General features: G+C 34.8%; 1 protein-coding gene across 1 annotated transcript in view; it reads left to right on the top strand.

The window, feature by feature from the left end:
- Positions 1-8,281: 8,281 nt before the first annotated feature.
- Positions 8,282-20,916, top strand: part of lrp1ab (low density lipoprotein receptor-related protein 1Ab) — a 146,084-nt gene continuing 133,449 nt past the window's right edge. Inside the window, exons 1-4 of the mRNA XM_056449612.1 lie at positions 8,282-8,361; positions 15,197-15,372; positions 15,481-15,609; positions 16,042-16,296. Of these exons, the coding sequence (XP_056305587.1) occupies positions 8,282-8,361; positions 15,197-15,372; positions 15,481-15,609; positions 16,042-16,296 (640 nt within the window). The remainder of the gene's footprint in view (positions 8,362-15,196; positions 15,373-15,480; positions 15,610-16,041; positions 16,297-20,916) is intronic.

A 20,916-nucleotide genomic window follows, 5' to 3' on the forward strand; every position in this document is an offset into this window, starting at 1 on the left:
AACTTGCCTAATTAAACGTAAGCCTTTAAATGTCACTTTAAGCTGTTTAGAAGTGTCTTGAAAAATATCTAGTAAAATATTATGTACTGTCATCATGGCAAAGATCAAAGAATCAGTTATTAGAAATAAGTTATTAAAACTATTATGTTTAGAAATGTGTTGAAAAAACATACAGGAGGGCTATTATTTCAGACTTCAACTGTATGTGCCTGATAACACTGATATTTCATTTATCTTTTTGTTGTCAATCAGATAATATCAGGAGATAGGCAGGTCTTTTTAATGAGTGCAAATGTAGCAGACAGTCCTGTGATGCGGAAGGTTTATGTGATGCTGCAAAGGCTGTGCTGCATTCACTCGAACGGCCCAGAAACGCACAGAGGGAGTAATTTATAACTGTTGCATGCTGGGCAGATGAGCTCTCCAGATGTGCCCCGTGACCGCTCTCCCCCATAAAAAGTCTGAAAACCGAGCAGGACACTCATCTTCATTGTGTTTGGAGGGGTGTTGGGCGAGTGGACGTCCCTGCTGTGACTTATGAACCTAAATGGTGCATATTGCTTCTCTCTTAGTCATGCTTAAGGGTGTCATGATGCTTCATTGGTTCAAGACGTCCTTGCCGCTGGTTGTGCAAGAGCTGTCCTGCAGTTTTAATAATGGCCTATATCTAGTCCAGATGTATCGGAGTGCTCGAGTCTACTGGTGTGTTCATTCAGTCGTGAAGTGTGACTGATGTCCTCGCATACATAGTTGAAGTCAGAATTGTTAGCAATTTTTAACACACTTCTAAACATAATAGTTTTAATAACTGTTATCTAATCATATATTTTAAGCTATTTAATAAGATATTTTTCAAGATACTAGTATTCAGCTTAAAGTTTAACTTTGTATAACATGTCTTAACAAGGTTTTACAATAATTAAAACCCCAATACCTAAAACTTACCCCAAATAGGTTTAGAGAAAAATAAAAATTAAATAATTATCCTTATTTTTAAAAAAATGTAATAAAAATAACAATATTGAAATAAATTAATTAATTAAAATACAAAAGAAATCTAATCAAGCACCAATTCACATTCCACAACTTAAGACTTTCAAAGCTTCAAAAACGCCTCCCAGATATCACAAAATTCACAGGATTTTTGCTTATTATATATGTGAGCTTTAGAAGAGCCAAGCATGGTATAAGGTTTCTCAACCAAAGTCCAATGGAGGGGCGATTAGCATTTTTCCAACATATAGCAATACAACATCTTGCTTGTATTAAACATAAATCAATCAATTTTCTTTCTTTAGCAGACAAAGCACAACTTTGTTCATACATATTCAATATACACAATCCAGGACTTAATTAAAGTGCAATTTAAAGGTTTCACTAGGTTAATTAGGCAAGTTAAGGTAATTAGACAAGTCATTGTATAACAGTGGTTCGTTCTGTAGATAATCAAATTGAGACAATCGAAAAAAATAGTACTTAAGGGGGCTAATAATATTGACCTTAAAAATTTTTTTTTTAAAACTGCTTTTATAGTAGCCGAAATAAAACAGAAGAAAAAATATGATAGGTATTACTATGAAAATTTCCTTGTTCAGTTTAGCATCATTTTGGAAATATTTGAAAAAGAAAAAAAAATAACAGGGGGGGTTAGTAATTTTGCCTTCAACTGTATTTCTGGTGTGTTGTTTTCACTTTCATGTAGAGATGCTGCGCTTTAGAAATGGCCTACATGTGCTTTAACTGTTGCTGCAAAAGCCAAACTCATGTGTGGTGCTTTAATAATAAACAAAATGATTGATGGGAGTTTAAGTGGCTGTTAATAGTGTCGCTAAATGAGCCTGGTGCCTGGCAGCATATTAGCGTGAATTGTTTAGTCAAGTGCTAATCTGTAAATCAGCTGAGTTGATTTTGTTTGTTTCTGTTTCAGTCGTTGCTTGTGTTTTTGTTGATGAAACGAATGTTGCTGGTGTATTATATTTGCTACAATCATTCCCCTTGGATTTGCCTCGCACTCTGTGAAAAATGCAGGGTTCTTACAATTCATTCATATTGTCCCAACACAAATTGATTAAGTTAACTACAGGTTTAACCAATTTAATTGAATTGAACATAAAATAATTAAGTTGTTCCAACAAAATCTCAATAATTGTGTTGTTTCAGCTTATTTTAAATAAGTTGTTTTAAACAAGCAACAACAACAAAAAATAATTTCACTTTGTACATAGTTTACAGTAGAGTTTGAGTTTTTAGATGTAGATGTTGTTTTATAACAATTCAGATTATTACTTGCATGTTTATAGGTAACATATATAGAACCAGTCTAACATTTTAATGGTGATTTTTTTTATTTTTATTATTTTTTTTTATTAATCTGATTATGTGCCTGATAGCATATACACAGAACTGATATTTCTTTAAGATTTGAATACAATCTTTGGACAAATAACCACAGCACTGAACTGAACATGCTCTAAATATTTCAGATTTTTTATGCAAGTTATTCTGCTTTTGTCTGTTGTGTTTATGTGAGTTGTCATAAATGTGAAATATTCATGTTACAAATAGAGAAACTAAATATCAATTTAGAAAAACAAAAAATCAATATTTTTTTAACATTTTAATTTAACCAATATTCAGTACTGATATTTCATAATAGCTTTTTACATGGTAGCAATATGATTATGCACACACAATATACACATACCCAAATCACTAACAGGGTTAACTGACTTAACAGTTATTTTACTTTGCTGTTTGTGGTGTTGTTATGCATTGTTTCTACCACCCTATTTTTATGCATTTCATTCATTTTGATGCATATGGTTTTTTTTTTTATAATTGCATCAGCATTTTATATTCGATATATCTGAGAGCTTCTGTAACTCTTGTTCATTCACAAGAATTCAAGCAGCGGCTCCCAGGCCTCAGACACTTAACGCTTTGTTCTGCTCAGCCTTCTTAAATCTCTTGTGTTTCTGTCACTGATATAGTTAAGCTTCACTTTACTAGTAGCTTTGTAACGTTGTATTCTGTTTCATAGTTACACTTTTATATATTCAATCACATGCCTGTATCGGTACCTGCTTAGCAATCTAAGCAATCTTTACTTCCTCTTATCTATTTTTCCTCACATTTCTTCTTTCAAAATCCCTTTAGCCATAATTTCACAACCAATCTCAGTTCTTAACCAAGTGTTGTACCTTTTGCCTATAATTAAGTTTTTTTTTTTTCAATATACAGTTTAAGTCAGAATTATTATATTTTTTCCCCAATTTCTGTTTAACAGAAATATTTTTTATAAACACATTTCTAAACATAATAGTTTCAATAACTCATTTCTTTTCTCTTTGCCATCATGACAGTACATAATATTTTTCTAGATATTTTTCAAAATACAAGAATTCATCCTAAAGTGATATGTAAAAGCTTAACTGGGTAAATTAGGCAAGTTAAGGTAATTAGGCAACCATTGTATAACAGTAGCTATGTTTCCATACAAAGATGCTAATTAAATTTATGCATAAAACTGGAATATCGCATATGAGACATGCAAATGAAGCAGCGTTTACATCCAAGTAGTCAAAGAGAACAGAATCGTCACTTCCTTAATCAATGGCGCCAAATATCAAAAGTAAAAACTGAATTTGCTGCAGTAGGAGAAGCTGCGTCAATATTTGTTCTTTATTTAATAAATTACACAATGAACACATGGTGGCATTTGAAGGCATCAGACGCGGAGCACAGACACTCTTCACTATTCTGGTGGTAATTAATAACATAAAAACACTAATCCTGAAATGCTAAGGCATTTTAGAATGACTTAAACAACATTTGCGATATTTTACTATGTGCTCAGCTTGCTGGTTTGTCCATTCACACACATTTTCATTATCACATGATCTCTTATAACAAAATCACATGACTTTAATGTGCATACTGGAATTTGTTTGGTAAAAGTGTTTCCATCGTAGTTTATGCGCATAATTTCTTATTAAATAAAGTTTATCCTGCTCAGTTATGCGCATGTTTTTTTACGCACGTTTCCAAAATTTATGGGCATCTTGGCATTTCAATAAATAATTTTTTAATTATAAAAATAGTTGCATGGAAATAGTTGCATGGAAACATAGCTAGTGGTTTGGTCTGGTGGACAATTGGGGGAAAAAAGTCAGTTAAGGGGGTGTTGTGGCAATTTCAAATAAAGAGACTCTTACTGATCAAGAGACAAAGTCTTACAAGGTTTACTTCCAAAAAGATCTTATTCTTTGCAAAAAATAGGTCTGACAGTCATACAGGAACACCAGTTTACTAAAAGAAGCAGCAGTTTTATGTTGTATATTTTATGTTTTAAAAGTAACTTCAAAGTAAAGTAATTAGTAATCTGATTGCTTTTACATTAGGTTATTAGTAATATAATCAGATTACAATTTTCCAGTAGTAGTCAGTAATTTGTAATTTATTACTTTTTGAAAGTAACTTACCCAATACTGTTGATCAGGTTACAGTAAAGTTGTCAACTTACGCTAGCATTCAGTCAGCATGTGATCAAAATGACCATATTACTTTTTAATTTAGGAAGTCTTTCACATTACAGGTTAAATGCCTTTTTAATGCATTTTTTGTTTACTTGTCTGCTAACAAGCCCACGGTGCCAGTGTTTATCTAGTGTTATGCCTCTGTTAGCTTGATATTAGCTGCCTGTTTCTCTGTTTGCTCATGTTTAGCTGACCTGTTCACACAGGGAGGATGTGCATACACACACACACACACACACACACACACACACACACAAGTAAATACACATCACTTACAAGAACGATTAGCCCTTTAAAATAGAACTTTGCACTGGTATTGGCAAACGCCACTGTGCCTTTCAACTTTTATCTTAGCTCAGCTTTGGCAAGAGCATATCACTCTGGGCAATGGCTTATCCATTTGTTTCTATTGCGCTGAAGGGCTTCACAATGTTTTCACTGCACTGATAGATGAGTTTGGCTCAGATCGCTGCGTATTATTGTGACAGAACAGGGAGTGCGATCAGGAGTATTGATTGGATCGTGTAGCGCTCAGATAAATAGGATTCCTAATGTTATTTTTTCATTTGTTTGAGTTCATCTTGAGGACACTCTCATATGAAACGCGGAGAGAAATTTAGTCATGTTCAGAGGCAGTGAACTTCAACGTTGGTGGGTTTGTGTCTCATAAAACTGCTTTCTGAAGAAAGGTTCGCTCCTATCTTTCCCCATCATTCCCAAACAAATACACCACACACACACACACACAGACCAAAGCTGAAGTTCATCAACCCTCTGACCTAACTAGAACTCTTGTTGTCAGAAAGAAATGTTCCACACATTCTCAATTATTTCCAAAAACACAGATATATAAACACAAGCATGTAGGAACCTGCCACCAGACAGACCGTGAGAGCTCAGACATGAGAAATATTACACACAAACATGCCACAAAGTGTATTACAAAGTGTTATAAGTGGTTCAGGTATTTTTTTTTGATTGCATCTTGCTCTTGTATAGTGGTGTAACAATTTTCTTCCACCGCTAAAACTAAGAAAATGCAATCAAAATATACTGTGTGTATTTTTCTCTAAACAGTATGCAGTGATTGCATATATTTACATTTTACACACTGTTATAAAATGCGATCAGTAAAAAGTAATTTTTTGGTAAGAATTTTATACTTTTATTTAGCATGGATGCATTAAATTGACTAAACGTGTCAGTGAATGCATACAAAATTTACAAATTAATTCAATTCAATTTTCAATTCAATTCACCTTTATTTGTATAGCGCTTATACAATGTAGATTGTGTCAAAGCAGCTTCACATAAAAGGTCATAGTAAACTGGAACAGTGTAGTTCAGTTTTTAGTGTTTAAGTTCAGCTCAGTTTAGCTCAGTTCAGTGTGGTTTAATAATCACTACTGAGAGTCCAAACACTGAAGAGCAAATCCAACGATGCGCAGCTCTATAGATCCCGAACCATGCAAGCCAGTGGCGACAGCGGAGAGGGAAAAAAAACTTCACTAAATGGCGAAAGTGAAGAAAAAAAAACCTTGAGAGAAACCAGGCTCAGTTGGGCAAGACCATTTTAATTTCTCCGCTGGCCAAACGTCTTGTGCAGAGCTGCAGTCTCAGTGGCGGAGGCTGGAAGCTGGCCTCAGCGAAGACTCGTCTGTCTCTGGAGCGTCACAGGAATCAGTCTCATGTTCTCCAATCTTCCATGACCACCACAGTAGCTGCTCAGGATACGGCCTGGTCCAGGATATGGAAACCTTAACCTTAATTAATATTTGTTTCTTGTTTGTTTCTATTTGTATTCTGAGTAGTAGCGGTGTAATGGATCACAAACCATTTTTCGGTTCAGCCAAAAAGGCGAGGAGACAAATGTAATTTGCTTTCCATTTATTACGAAAACAGTACTGCAAGACACTATTGGTTTTAACAAACAGAACTTAGAACCTGTAATTTTATTAAAAATTAATAATCAGCTGAATAAAGATGAATTGTAAAATATTCAGTACTGTGAAAAATTCACTGTTACTACTACTGTTGCAGATAACACTACATGTATAAATCTAACATTATAATTCTTCTCATTTTCAAAAAATGATTCAGTTATTCACTCATAAAACTTCATGTTGCATTGCTGTGTCATTTTTGAAGAATTATTAAGTGGTGTATTTCTGATGGCTGGCCTATTGGTTAAATAATGTCATTTCTGCCTACAATGTCATTTTTGAGCATCGTTAAATGCTTATGACTGTGATTTTAACCTTTACCATAAACATCAGTGGTTATATCTGAACTATAAACTGTTATCTCTGTACTTCTGTGTTATTTGACAGTTTGTAACTTTATAACTAACTCAAAAGTCTAAAGACTGAATCTCTTTCTTGATTTTTGCATTTTTCAAACACAGATTTGAATGCAGCGTTTCGAAAGATTAATAAACGTATGCAAATCACCATCATTTATAATTTATGCTGCGTGGGTGTTGAGATCCTGAACTTTTAATGATTAATCGTGCAGCGCACACTGAATGCATTGATGCAGGCTAAACAAGTAGACAGAAAACACTCTTAATGAAATCCACCACACCGAAAAACCTACCACAACTTCTTCCATCATCATGATATTTTACAGGAAAGCCTAAATGCTATCATACATGTGCTTTGAAAGACGCGAGACCAGATCTCTCTGTGATCGTTACAAATTTAGGAATAATCTACCAGTAAATTTTTTTTTTTATAATACGCAGGCAATGTGTGTTCCGAACAATGGGTTGTGATCCGTACAAATGACGTACCAACTGTGATTCGTTACACTCCTAATTCTGATCAAACACTTTGTCTCTGTTCTTCAGAAAATCCTGAAAAAAATAAATAAACCACTGTTTTCACTAAAATATTAGGCAGCACAACTGTTTGTAGCATGGACAATAATAATAAGAAGTAGAAATGTTTCTTAAGCTGCAAATCAGCATATTATTATGATTTCTTTTCTATTATTATGGATCTCAGTATTTCCTAATACTCATGTTATAGAAAATAAATGATTATGTAAATGATGCATGATGAGTTATAGGAAAGCTAGTTGTATAATCTTTCAAACAAATCTCTATTAACCAGTACGTGCAATAGACTGACTCACCATGAATGGCTTGACTTTGTTTTTTGTTTGAGATTTGCTCAAAGTGTTTGCTTATTGCCTCAGTTTGTGCTTTTGTAAGCTTCAGTGATGAAATGTGACAAGCAAGGTGATGTGCCATTTAGTTATGCTACTTGTTGTAAACTTTAGCATTTACTGGAATAGCAGTGCAACCTACTGTCTCACTACTAAGAAATGTTGCTAAATTAATAGCATCTCCCCAAAGTTGGACTTCTTTGCTTGTGCTTAGCATTTAGTAACAGGTTTTTGAAGAAGTTTTTTTTTGGTCTAGACATCAGGAACAGAACTGACCCTGGACCTGCTGTAACAGGTTGAGTGGTTAGCATATGGTGCGGTTGAAGACTGATTTTCAGCCTGGCTGCCAGTATTTTTGTAGCTGTCTGCTTCGAGAGATTCTGTGGTGTGGCATTAATTCTTCCAAACCTCTTTTACTTTCGGTCTTACTTGTTTTTTTCAGCACTTCACTGTTAATTGTAAGGAATGTTGGCTGCGCTTTTGATTGCTTAAATGATGTTTGATGAATCATTTTTGTTGCGCCAATAAACCACAAACATGTGGCTTACATACCAATCTAAAAACCCACAAGGCAAGGCATGGCTGTGGGAATCGGAGACCGCACTTGCCAACTGGAAGTAGATTCCTGCTTACAGGATTATTCCCAGGGTTCTGATGGGTGTGGAAAACCTGGAAATGTCAAGGAATCTTTGAGTGCTTTTGGAAAAATCATTCAAATGATGATGATTATTCAACCTTTTCACGTCAGGGCCCTTCGTTGTCTACAACAATATTCAAAAGCCCTAAGACTTAACACTTTTTCCATGACTTATTGCATAAGGATTAAAAATAAAGACTTTTATTTTTTTATTTTTTTATTTAGTTTTGTTTTTATTTTACTCAATAATTTTAGCAATTTCTTCATATTTTAAAGCTTGATAAATATGTAACTATGTACATTCAGTCAAAAAAATTGCATGGTGTTATAAGATTTCATTAATATACATACATTTTTTATTTAGGTGTAAATAAAATAAGAATATCTCGTTTTTATGGTATTTATTTATTTATTTATTTATTTATTATTTTTTAAAATTTATTTATTTATAAGAAAGCCTTGAAGTTCCGTGGAAGTTTTTCAGTGGTCCCCTAGTTCCTGGTTAGAAAACATTGGTCTAATGGCCAAGACACACCAATGTTAGTCCATCGTTGAGCTTTGGTCAAACCTGCTAGTTAGCTGTTAGCGCATACAGCTGAATCAAGGAGATTCCATAGTCAGGTTTCATTGTGACCCCTAAAAGTGCATCCATTACGGGGGGCTTTCACACTGGAGGAACATATTCATTGTTCCTGAAACTATTGAAAGAAGTATCAATTTTCGGTGTGCTTACACCACAGGAACTAGTAACAATTTTGGTTATAAGAACTAGTTTCGGGATCTAAATTATCTTCAGAGTGGGGTCTAACCCAGGGGTGCCTAAACTCAGTCCTGGAGTGCTGGTGTCCTGCTGCATAGTTTAGCTCCTTCCTTCAACACACCTACCTGGAAGTTACTAGGCTGTGTCTGAAATGGTATACTTTCATACTATATAGTACGCTAAAACGGTATGTGAGTAGAGTAGTATGTCTGAATTCATAGAATTCGAAAAACAGTATGTGAGAATTACCCTGATGACTTACTACTTCCGGCAAGATTCTGAACTGTGCATCCTATGCATGCTCTGCTTTCCTATGATGCCTGTGAGAGAATTCATGAATGGCAAGTGAATCAACACAAATGCTGTTGGTAGGTCACGTGATCGTGACAAAATGTCGGATGTAGTACATCCAAGTTCCATTCATACTACTCCCATTCATACTGTACAGAACATACTTTTCTAACGGCCGAGTAGTACCGTAATTCAAATGCAGTACCTACTGGGTAGTAGGCGGTTTCAGATGCAGCCCAAGTATACCTAGGAAGAGCTTGATTAGCTGGTTCAAGTCTGTCTAATTGGGGTTGGAACTAAATTCTGCAGAAAGCTGGCCCTCTAGGACCGAGTTTAGGCACCCCTGGTCTAACTCCTGCACAATAGAAGCAACATGTGTTGTAAAAGTTTGTAATCATCTTTTGTAAAAACGTCATCATTTGCAAAACTTCACTCTGTTATTACAAACCCTCAACACAACTACAATAGTTCTCGAGGGAGATAATGGCTAGTTCATATAACTACCCGATCTGTCCATATATTCAGATATCAGTCAACACCGCAAAAATTGTTTCAACTTGTATCTCAAATCAAATAACACAAATAAACCTGATGTTGATTGAGATTGACTTAGAGTAAACTTCAGTGGGCAAACACCACATTGCTCCACAACTTTCCATTCTAAATACTGTCAACTGTCAATGCATTTTCAGCTTGTTTTAACAAACTCTGCTGCTTAACTTGCATGTAACCCACAGCATTCCTTTTAATAATATGTCACAAGTACAACCATGTGGAATCTACACCTGCAATGGTTCATGCTTGTAAAGTTTTAATTGGTTAAATTCCATAAGACTTTAATGATTTAACTACTCAGGAGAGTGTAATACAGCACACATACTTTACCATAATTAATTTCACAAAATTACACTTGTATTTCCCGAAAATGAGTGTATGAAATACAGAAAATGTATGCAGACTCTGTCTAGACCTGCTTATGACTGACAGCCTTTAGTGGCCAGTGTTACGCCCCGAACGCCCTTGGCTGTGTTTGGAGTAGTTTGTGGGTGTGAGGTCAGTGTATGAGCTGGGGTTGGATGGTAAGGGGGAATTGATTCGATACAGGCCATGGTGTTTTGCCTGCACATCTTCCTCTCTACACATTACACAAAAGCTCTATTGTAGCGCTCTGTGCCATGGCTTTAGTGTGTTGAGGACTCTCATTGTCCTTAAGCGTACATTGGTGTGGTTTCTCCGAGTCTCTGTCTCCTCCTCTTTGCCCTCTCTTTCAAAGTTGCAGTGCATTGTGGGCAGATTCAACTTTGTGGGCTCTCTAAATCATAATGGAGTCCAATCTTGGAATGTAGTGTTTGCTGACGTCAACAAAAAGTCAGATCAACAAGGATTTTTATGTTATTTTTATTAAGTTATTCAGGTTTCAACTACATTTTTATACAAAGTTTGACTCAATATTTTTAATCTGATTGATGCACGTTCAGATTACTAAAAAAGTTAATTTGATTAAAAATAAAATATTTATGTCAGCAAGATATATATATATTTTTTACAATGTAGCAACATTTCAATTCTAGATTGCAAATGTAGCTTGTGTGCAAAACTGGAAAAAGGAAATATTTGTAAAAGTACTGTTTCCATCATCTGTTCAGGGAAATTGGCACAAAATACCAATAAAATGTAAGTTGCTGCAGCTAGGAAAGCCTGAGTTTTGTTTTTGTTGTTTTGTTTTCGTTTTGTGTTTGTTTTGTTTTTGTTTTTGTTTTTGTTTTTGTTTTTGTTTTTGTTTTTGTTTTTGTTTTCGTTTTCATTTTAGTTTTAGTTTAGGTTTGTTTTGTTTTGTTTTTTCTTTTCTTTTTTTTTCTGTTTTCATTTCATTTTGTTTTGTTTTTTGTTCATTTTATTTTTTTGTTGTTTTTTTGTTTAGTTTATTGTTTTCGTTTTGTTTTGTGTTTTTTCGTGTTATGACAACAAACTAAAAAAAAACATTTGAACTTCCAGTATAGGCTTTCTCAAACCAGTTAGAAAACAAATATGTCTGTTTAAATAGCTTTTTAAACTTTTGAAATTATAATTTTTACTTTCAGTCTAGGCTTTCTTTAACCAATATCAAATGTTTGTTTAAAATCTTCTAATCTAGTGGACAATACTAATGTTTTATTGCATTTGATCGTATAAATGCAGCTTTGTTGAGTGCATAAAGTTATAATGTTTTTGAATAGTAATGTGCACATCTTAAATGATATATTTTAAAAGGTCGTTATTATAATTCTTTATTTTCCTTTTGAGACTTTTAAACTTCTTGAAATTAGTTTTTATAGTAAAAATGCCCCATAACCCTTTTGCAATTTGAGCAGTTGGATCATGTTTCATCTGGCAAGATTCATCAGACTGCATTTGCACTGTATTTAGTGCTGTCGACTTGTGATCATATCAACTGAGACGGATGTACCAAGCATAAAAAAAATCCCATAAGATTATGGAGGAGTTCCTTAAGTAAATATTGCCATTGTTATTTTGTGCTTCCTTGAACCGTTCCCACATTAACATATCAAACCAAATCACTGTTTTGATGAATGTGGTTTTCTCAGACCTGTGTGCATCCGGTGGGCACGCGGAGACTTGTTTTTTATCTGAGTGGAGCCGCAGTCTTGAGTTCATGCAGAGGTTGGTGGACAGTGATCCAGTCTTTGGCAGCACAGCAATACCCACAGTATAAAACCAAGTTCACTCATCTGTGTCCACACAAACCTTTTAATCATACGCTCTCCGTGTGTATGTGTTTTGGGTTAGTTGAGCAGCGAAGCCCCTGTTGCTCTTTCATATTTTGCCAAGATGTCCTAAAGGCTCCACTAAGAGCATTAAAAGCTTTTCACTGTACTCCCTGTGCATGGAAATCATGGTTATCTCTAGGATAAGTGTCAAGTTTGCACAAAAGAGACACTTGTAAGAGAGTAAAACTGGTTTTAGTTGGTTGATCAGCTGGACAGCGAGCTGTAGGCGCTGAGGTTGACTTGTATGTGGCCAGTAGACAGAGTTGCCAGGTTTTTGCAATTGTTAAATGCAAATAATTTTTGCAAGCAAGCCCAATGTCCAGTCAGAACTAGCCTAATAAAATCAAAGCTCAAAATATGCCAATGCCCATTTTAAAAATACATAATTAATCTCACTGTATGCATTATACATGATTCTTTCTTTGATAATCACTCAATATTAGTAATAAAAGTAAAATAATTTTTTGACATTTGATGATCCATAGTACTATAAAACATTCTTTAAGTGTCAGAACTTACTATAGCTATGTTTCCATCTGTTACAACCTCTTTGATGTTAGTCTAGGGTAAAAGTAATAACATTTAAAAGGTGTGGTACTTTCACAAGTGATGGATGCAAGTAAAAGACACAAACAACAAAACTGCCAATAAAAGTGATTTAATGTACAAAGTGAAACCAGACTGCCCAAATATATTTACAAAAGGAAGAGATATTTACAATTATAATAAAGCGGCAAATTCAAACAAAGTATCAAACAAAATTAGGTCAACTCAAGATAGTGAAGCCAAATCAAAGAAATTAATATAGCATAACAATTCTCATAAACAAACCCCTTAACTCGCTAGAAGAAAGAAAAAGAAAAATCTTCAGCGCCAAGCGCCGTAATATTCCCTATACTGAACTAAATAAAAATAAATACACAGATGGTGTTCACTTCTTACCTGGTGTTTTAAACAATGGATTGTCTACGTGTTTGCAAAATGGAAGTCGTACGACATCTTCCCTATCCACCTTACTCTGAGGAAAAAAGTGTCCCTTCACAGGCAATGACGGACACACAGCAACGTGCACAAAGCCGGTCCACAGGTCACTTTGCAAATGCACAAGGTGCAGTGGGAAATTAACACAACCCATTTCAATACCTTGAACAAGAACGCTAGATCCGCAGAAAGTATCGTCAGATAATTGTACTTTACTAGCTAAAATACATGACTGCTTTGTACCAGTATCTCTAAGAATGTTTAATCGATCTGATCCTCCTTTTTCCCCCGTAAGAGAAATGAACCCTTTAAGCATAAAAGGTCGATAACTCTCATCCACTTCTTCACCTGTATGCACAGTACTGTTTTACAAGTTCTCACAAAGCCTACGCTCTTTGGTTGTGACTGCTGCTTTTTCTTTAGTGTCCAACAATCGGAAATCACGTGCCCTTTCTTGTGACAGTAATAACATTCACGTTCCTTTTTGCTATTAGGTGGGCTAGATTTAAAATATGATGTGTGAGATGGCGTGTTTTCAGCTTGTGACTTTTCAGGACATAGTGACATAAAACATTTTTGTGAGTTAACACATATTCATCTGCGAGTACAGCCGCATGTGCCAACGAAGTCACTAATATGCCATACTGTTTGCCAATCAGGGCAGTGGGCGTTTACCTCTGAGTCTACAATCAGCCACATCCATTCATACAGATTATTCAGACAAGGGGTCAAAAACAGGACCAATAATAGTCAATAACTTCTTAATTAATATTTTTTAAGGTAAAAATCTTAACATTATAGTGGACTTAAATGACTTTTAAATGGACTGACTTTTTTCAGTAGATTACATATACTTTTTAGTTATAATTTAGCCATAGTTTTTGACCGTTACCACGTGAACGGAAACACCCTCTCTCCTCTAGTACCCCTGCACCTCACAAAAGGGTTCTTACATTTTTTTGGCATCCTAGCACAGGATTTTTTATCATTAGTTATATAATTATTGCATATGTCACACCTTTAACTCACAGGATTAAAAAACAACAACAACCCAAGTAGCCCAATTAGACAAGAAATCTGTGAACTTGGCAACCCTGCCTGTAAGTCAGCTTGGTTAAATTGATGGTGGTCTGGTTATGTGGTTGATTGCGTTCTAGATTAAAGGCTTGAAAAAGCTAAATGACTTGCTTACAAAATCTGCCTAATGTGAAATTGTAATAAACTCTTTTTCTTTCATTTGAATTATAATTTTTTTGACAGGATATAAAAATTTTATTAGTAACATAAACATTTGTTTTGCTAAATTGTCCTATTGCCAACCAATTGTTTTATTTAGCTTTAGTAATGTTTGTCGACAACAGGACTGTTTTTGCCTGATTATTTTAAGATAAAGTTTCATATCATATCATATCATATCGTATCATATATCATATCATGTATTAAGTCATATCATTATTTTAAGATAAAGTTTCATATCATATCATATCATATCATATCATATCGTATCATATATCCTATCTTATATATCAGATTGTCTCATATATATCATTATATCATATCATCATCTCAAACATCATATATATCATGTCATATATCATATCATATCACATATCATTGTATCATATCATATTGTATCATATGATGTATTATACTGTATGTATAATTTCTTGTATCATATCATGTGTCATATATAAAATCATATCATATATCATATTATATGACATATCTCATATATCATATCGCATAAAAAATGTCATATATCTTATCGTATCTTATCATATATTGTATCATATCATGCATCATATATATCATGTATCATAACGAATCATATCATGTATCTTATCATATTATCATATCGTAAAGCAATAGCATAGCATATATATATATCATATATCATATTATATATCAAATCATATAAAATATCTATAAGTATAAAATCTCTGTCTATAGTTTTGTCCTTAGTTTAGTTGTCCTTGTTGCTAGAATTTTAGTTTTTTATTTTATATATACAGTAATATTTGTAAAATTTATTTGTCTTTCTTTATATCTTGTGCAGTTCTCACTGTAGGAATTTCTATCAACAGTCTGTTCTTGTTTATTTTTACTTTTTAGAGCTTGCTAGTAAATGCTCAATCATGGACTGCCAGTACAACTGTTCGGTGACTATGTCTGGTCCAAAGTGCTACTGCAAGAATGGCTATGAAGTGGGAGAAGATGGAAAGACATGCAAAGGTGACCTGTCAATAATTTTTTTGGTCTATTTTCTGATAGAACGATAACTAGAAATATTGATCGCCTTTCCCATGATTTTTCCTAACCATGAGGCTTTCTCTACTTCAGACTTTAATGAGTGTGCCGTGTACGGGACTTGCAGTCAGATGTGCACAAACTCGGAGGGCTCCTACACCTGCAGCTGTGTGGAGGGTTACCTGCCGCAACTGGACAACCGCTCATGCAAGGCCAAGAATGGTAAGACACATACAATTCTTTCTGCTTGTTCATCTTGCTCTCTGTCTGCTCTTGCTTTAAAATGGTCCCTTAAGATTGGTTTTGTGGTCCGAGGTCACATATTTGTAATCTATGTACATCTATATGTATGTGTATGTCTATGTACTGTATGTTCGAAGTCTCTTGACTTCAAAAAATTTATCATATTATGACTGCTGATTTCATTCATCTGAAATGTAGAGGTGGGTTCTCAACCCCTCACCTGAAATAGTGTTCACTGATCATTTTCAGAAATATCAACAGATGTATTTGTATTGATTCTTTATTCAGAGTATCAACAGTAGAATCAGATGGAGTGTTTTTTAACTGGACTCAAATCAAATATGAAAATCTGCTTCAATGTCCATCCCTATAATCCAAAATAATGATTATTTATCCCTGTCTATGTTTAAGACCCAGTGGATCGGCTACCGTTCCTCCTTATAGCCAACTCCCAAAACATCCAAGCCACCTCTCTGAGTGGAGCAAACCCCATTACCATCAACGACAAACAGACCACCACTATGGACTTCATCTACGCCCAGGAGACCGTGTGCTGGATCCACATGGGCGACTCTCCCACTGCCTCGCAACTCAAGTGTGCCAAGTTTCCCAATGCCAAGAGCTTCACGGAGGAGAAGACCATCAACATCTCCCTCAGCCTGCACCGTAAGAGCACCTTCATATCTGTGTGTTTTATATCAGTCTCAGCTCTTCATTTGGGATGGAAAATGATTCAAAGGAACATATTTAGGAGGCTTTGAATCTTGAATGGGATTTAGTTGTTTTTAGTTACCCTGCAATAGTGCTCTGGTGGTCTGACAAACTTTTGAAAACACTTTTTGAACATTCTACGCTTATTTTTTTCAGACCTTCATGGCTGACAAGAAACAAATCAAAATCAGTCAAGCGTGTTTTCTAAATGCTGTTACAGATTTATTTTTGCTGTTATAGGAATGGTTTAAATTTAGATGAAGGTTATAAAGTCATTAGTTTCAAATGTGTATGGCTTACAGCACTAATCAAAAGTTTGGGGCGTTGAATACATTTCAAAAGTTTTGAAAACTTTTGAAAGTCAAACTCACCATGGCTGCATTTTCAGCTAGTGAACAACACGAACAGTCAGTCACAATAAATCCTGCTTTAAAAAACAAACTAGAGCATATAAAGCCGCAAACGACAGGCTTTAGTGTCACATGATGAAAGATAAATCTTACTGCTGCAAAATCTTTGAAAAATAACGGATGTCTTTTGAAGGGAGAGATTTATATTAATGGACTGGTTTCCCTTTTACTTGCAAGCACATTAAATGGAAGCCAAAGCTTTTAAAATATTCCAAACATCTTAAAAGGACCATGAAAGGATTACTAAAAGTGGTAAACGACTTGCATGCTATATTTTAAGTGTTTGTAAGGAACAGACCAGTAAACCAGACCATTTCTGAACAAAGGATATATTATTTAAGCCAGTTTTGTTACCTGGATTAGGCAATTCATTGACAAGCTCTGACTCAGAAGAACTACTTGTTTGTGAATCGGATGTTGTTACTTTTCTCATGAATGAATTTGAATGAACTCCAAGAACAGTGAGGGCGGAGATGTCCAACTTTTTTTTTTTTTTTTTGAAGTTTGAATTACACTTGAATATATGACTTAAATCGATCTTCTATGTGAAATTTTGTTTAGTTACATTTAAAGGGATAGTTCACCCAAAAATGAAAATGTACTCCTTATTTACTCACCCTCAAGTGGGTTCAAACCTTTATTAGTTTTTTAAAAATAGGAAAAACAAATTCTATGGAAGTCATTTTATATTTATCAATGTATCTTCTTTTGTTTTTAACAGAAGAAAGAAACTCAAACAGGTTTGTGGCAAGTGAAGGTTGTGTAAATTATTTTCAGTTTTGGGTCAACTATCTTTTTAAATTGTGGTCTGTTCCTGACATATAGTAAATGAGCCATATGGACCACTTCTATGGTCAGTGCTTTTTGTCATTTTATATCTTATAAACCCTTTTTTACATTCACTTTTTACATCCAAAACTTTAAAAGAGGCCAAGAAAAGTCTCTAGTAGGCTTGGGTACTGAAACCCGGTGCCACTATGGCAATGATACCTTTGTAACCGGTATTGAACTGGACCGAATCAGATATGAATTTCTGTGCCTAATTTCGGTGCTGCTGGTGTTGCGACAAGGATGTAAGAAGCATTAAGGGGTACATCAAAGGCACGCATGGGTTAGGGCTGCTCGATTTTGGGAAAAAATCATAATTATGATTATTTTGGTCAAAATTGTAGTCACGATTATTCAAAACGATTATCAGTTGAAGTCAAAATTATTTGCCCTCTAGTGAATTTTTTTCAAATGATGTTTAACAGAGCAAGGAATTTTAACAGTATTTCCTATATTTTTTTCTTCTGGAGAAAGGCTTATTTGTTTTATTTTGGCTAGAGTAAAACAGGTTTAAATATTTTGAAACCTATTTTAAGGTCAATCTTATTAGCCTTCTTAAGCAATAAATATTTTTGATTGTCTGCAACAGAAACTACTGTTATACAATGACTTGCCTAATTACCCTAGTTAAGCCTTTGAATCACACTTCAATCTGACTACTTGTACTTTGAAAAATATCTAGTAGAATATTATGTGCTGTCATCATAGCAAAGATAAAAGAAATCAGTTATAAGAAATGAGTTATTAAAAATATTATTTTCAGAAATGTGTTGAAAAAAAATCTTCTTTCCATTAAACAGAAATTGGGGGAAAAGGTTCGCTAATAATTCAGGATTGTGGGCTAATAATTCTGACTTCAACTGCATATATACAGTTATTTTCCTCCCTGCAAAGGAGAGAGAAATAAATACAATAGAATAAAAATATGAAACAAACTGTGCTATAAGCATCTTTACTGTAAGAAAAACACTTTAGCTACAAAAGTCCTTCAGTCAAGAACAGTGAGGGATTTTCTCCTTTTGTTGTTTGATTAATAATGGTGAAAACAGGCGGCAGCAGGAATATTGCACTTTTTTGGTTTCTCTTTCACGTGTCTTTTGATTCTCAACTCGTTTGTTTATTACACAAATAGGGGTTAATATGAATAATCTCTAAACACTGAACATTAAAGCGCTCACGTTAAGATGAATTCAGATGTGTGTGCTCTGCTCTTCTCAGTGTGCGAATGTCGAATGAGACCCGAATGCTGACCGCATGCTTTGTGTCAGATTTTTGTTCTTGTTGCTTTAGGGAACGTGCGCGTGCAGTACAGCACATCCGGTGAGCGAATTCCTTCAGCATGATTGCGTTCATCAAATTTGCTTAAACTAAGCACTCTACAGTTGCGTGTTAGGGGGGATCACGTCAAACTTAATGAAGCATTTGAGGGGCACATGGAATCAACTTAAAGGCAGAGGAATACAGTCTTTAACAGTTTGCGACATCATCTGGCACTTTCACAGAGTGCATTTACATGGACACTAATACTCCGATTTTAATGCGATTAAGACAATACTCTGATTAAGAGTCTACCATGTAAGCAGTGATTTTTTCATTACCTTAAAGGACCACAGACACCCACGTTGTGAAATGCAGTTTTTTTTTCTTTCCATTCAGCGTACGGTATCAAATTCTATTAAAACAACACTCTTCCACCAGTCCTTACTTCATATTCTCATCCAATACCTCAGTTTGTCGCGGGGCATGAACAATAAGCTGCTGAATGAAGGTGAAACTGCTGAACTGCAGTTACAGTTGAAAAATTAAACATTCGAAGTTATACATGAATCTCCGGAGGAAACACGTATGACATGGTGATGCAAATGTTAATTGGTCTAAGTGCTGTAACACACGTAAACATTTAAAAAGCAACACATGTAAACACCTCACTAATATTATTGTCTTATTCAGATTAAGGCAAATAATTAGATTACTGATGTCCATGTAAACGTAGTCACCAGCTCCAGCCACTGATCTATATAGAGAGATTAGTGGCCCCAACCCTAGAAAAAATGTGTTCCCTTATTTTTTCCAGTCTTCCCACAGCCTTATTCCACAATTAATGTTAATTGCGTAGGTCAAATCTTAAATTTATACTAACAAAATATTTACAAAAGAAATAGATTAATGCAATTCAATTGAAATGTATAAAATAGGAATTGATGTGTACTTTAAACTTATTGTTTAATTAAAATGATTAAAATATTTATCCTTCATAATTTTGTGTCTCAAAAGTATTGGTTCATGCACCATTTTGGCCCCGGTACCGTTTTAAAAGTATCGATTTAGCACCGGTATCGAAATAACCTCAAACGAGACCCAACCCTAAACTCCAGAGTAACATTTTAGAGTAATATCTAGTAACAGCACTTTGTTTGGTTGCCTGTCTCTTAGAAATGCACATTTGATAGTAGTTTAAAATGAAAATAGCAGGAGCATGAGTTAGGATCTAAATGTAAATGATTTTTTATTAATAAAACAGTACCATCTGTAAAAAAAAAACTGTAATAGCCTCGTTGACTACATTTATAAATAATGATAACAACACTGTCATCTCAGTAGTTTAGTTTGCAGCTTATATACTTTATCAACCTTGTTATCTGAGAAATCACACCATCGATCATCTTAATCCACTCAAACATGACTATAGTCAACACACCCTAAATGATGACGGTTTGAGGTAATCATGTGGGGTTTTTTCTGGTCCTGTTTGCCATCAGCAGAGACAAAGAAAAGACTTCATTTGTCTGTGTCAGTATTTATTGCTTTTAATTCGGCTCAGTCTATGATCAGCCTTAATGTTTGTCTGGGAAACATATAATTAGTGTCTCATGACAGTCTTCACAGTGACATACCGACAGTGACATGTTTGTTCTAGATTGTACAACACAATAACAATGATTTAGAATGTCAAGGATACGCTGTTTACCGCCCAAACCGCTGTAGCAATTGCTTCGACACCTTTCATAACGTATAACATCAATCGTTACATCACCTAGACATTCCTGCCCCGTGGGGAGTTTCAGCATTATTAGTTCTGTGTCTTATTTACTGCCCGGTCTGGATTTGTTCCTACTGTAGCTGTGTTCAGACAAGATTAAACTGCCTGCAGCTTTTGTAGCATCCAATGTGGGAAAATATTTCTCTGGCAGTTTCCTGGTAAAAAAAAGAAAACGGTTTTCCACAGTTTTGACACCCCGGTCTGCTGGTGCTTAAATGAGCTCAACCACAAAGTGCGTCATGAACATGAGTATTGGGAACAGAGGACAGCGATGACCTGTACTCCTCCATATAACTT

Source organism: Danio aesculapii, chromosome 23 (assembly GCF_903798145.1).
Source record: "Danio aesculapii chromosome 23, fDanAes4.1, whole genome shotgun sequence".
NCBI lineage: Eukaryota > Metazoa > Chordata > Actinopteri > Cypriniformes > Danionidae > Danio > Danio aesculapii.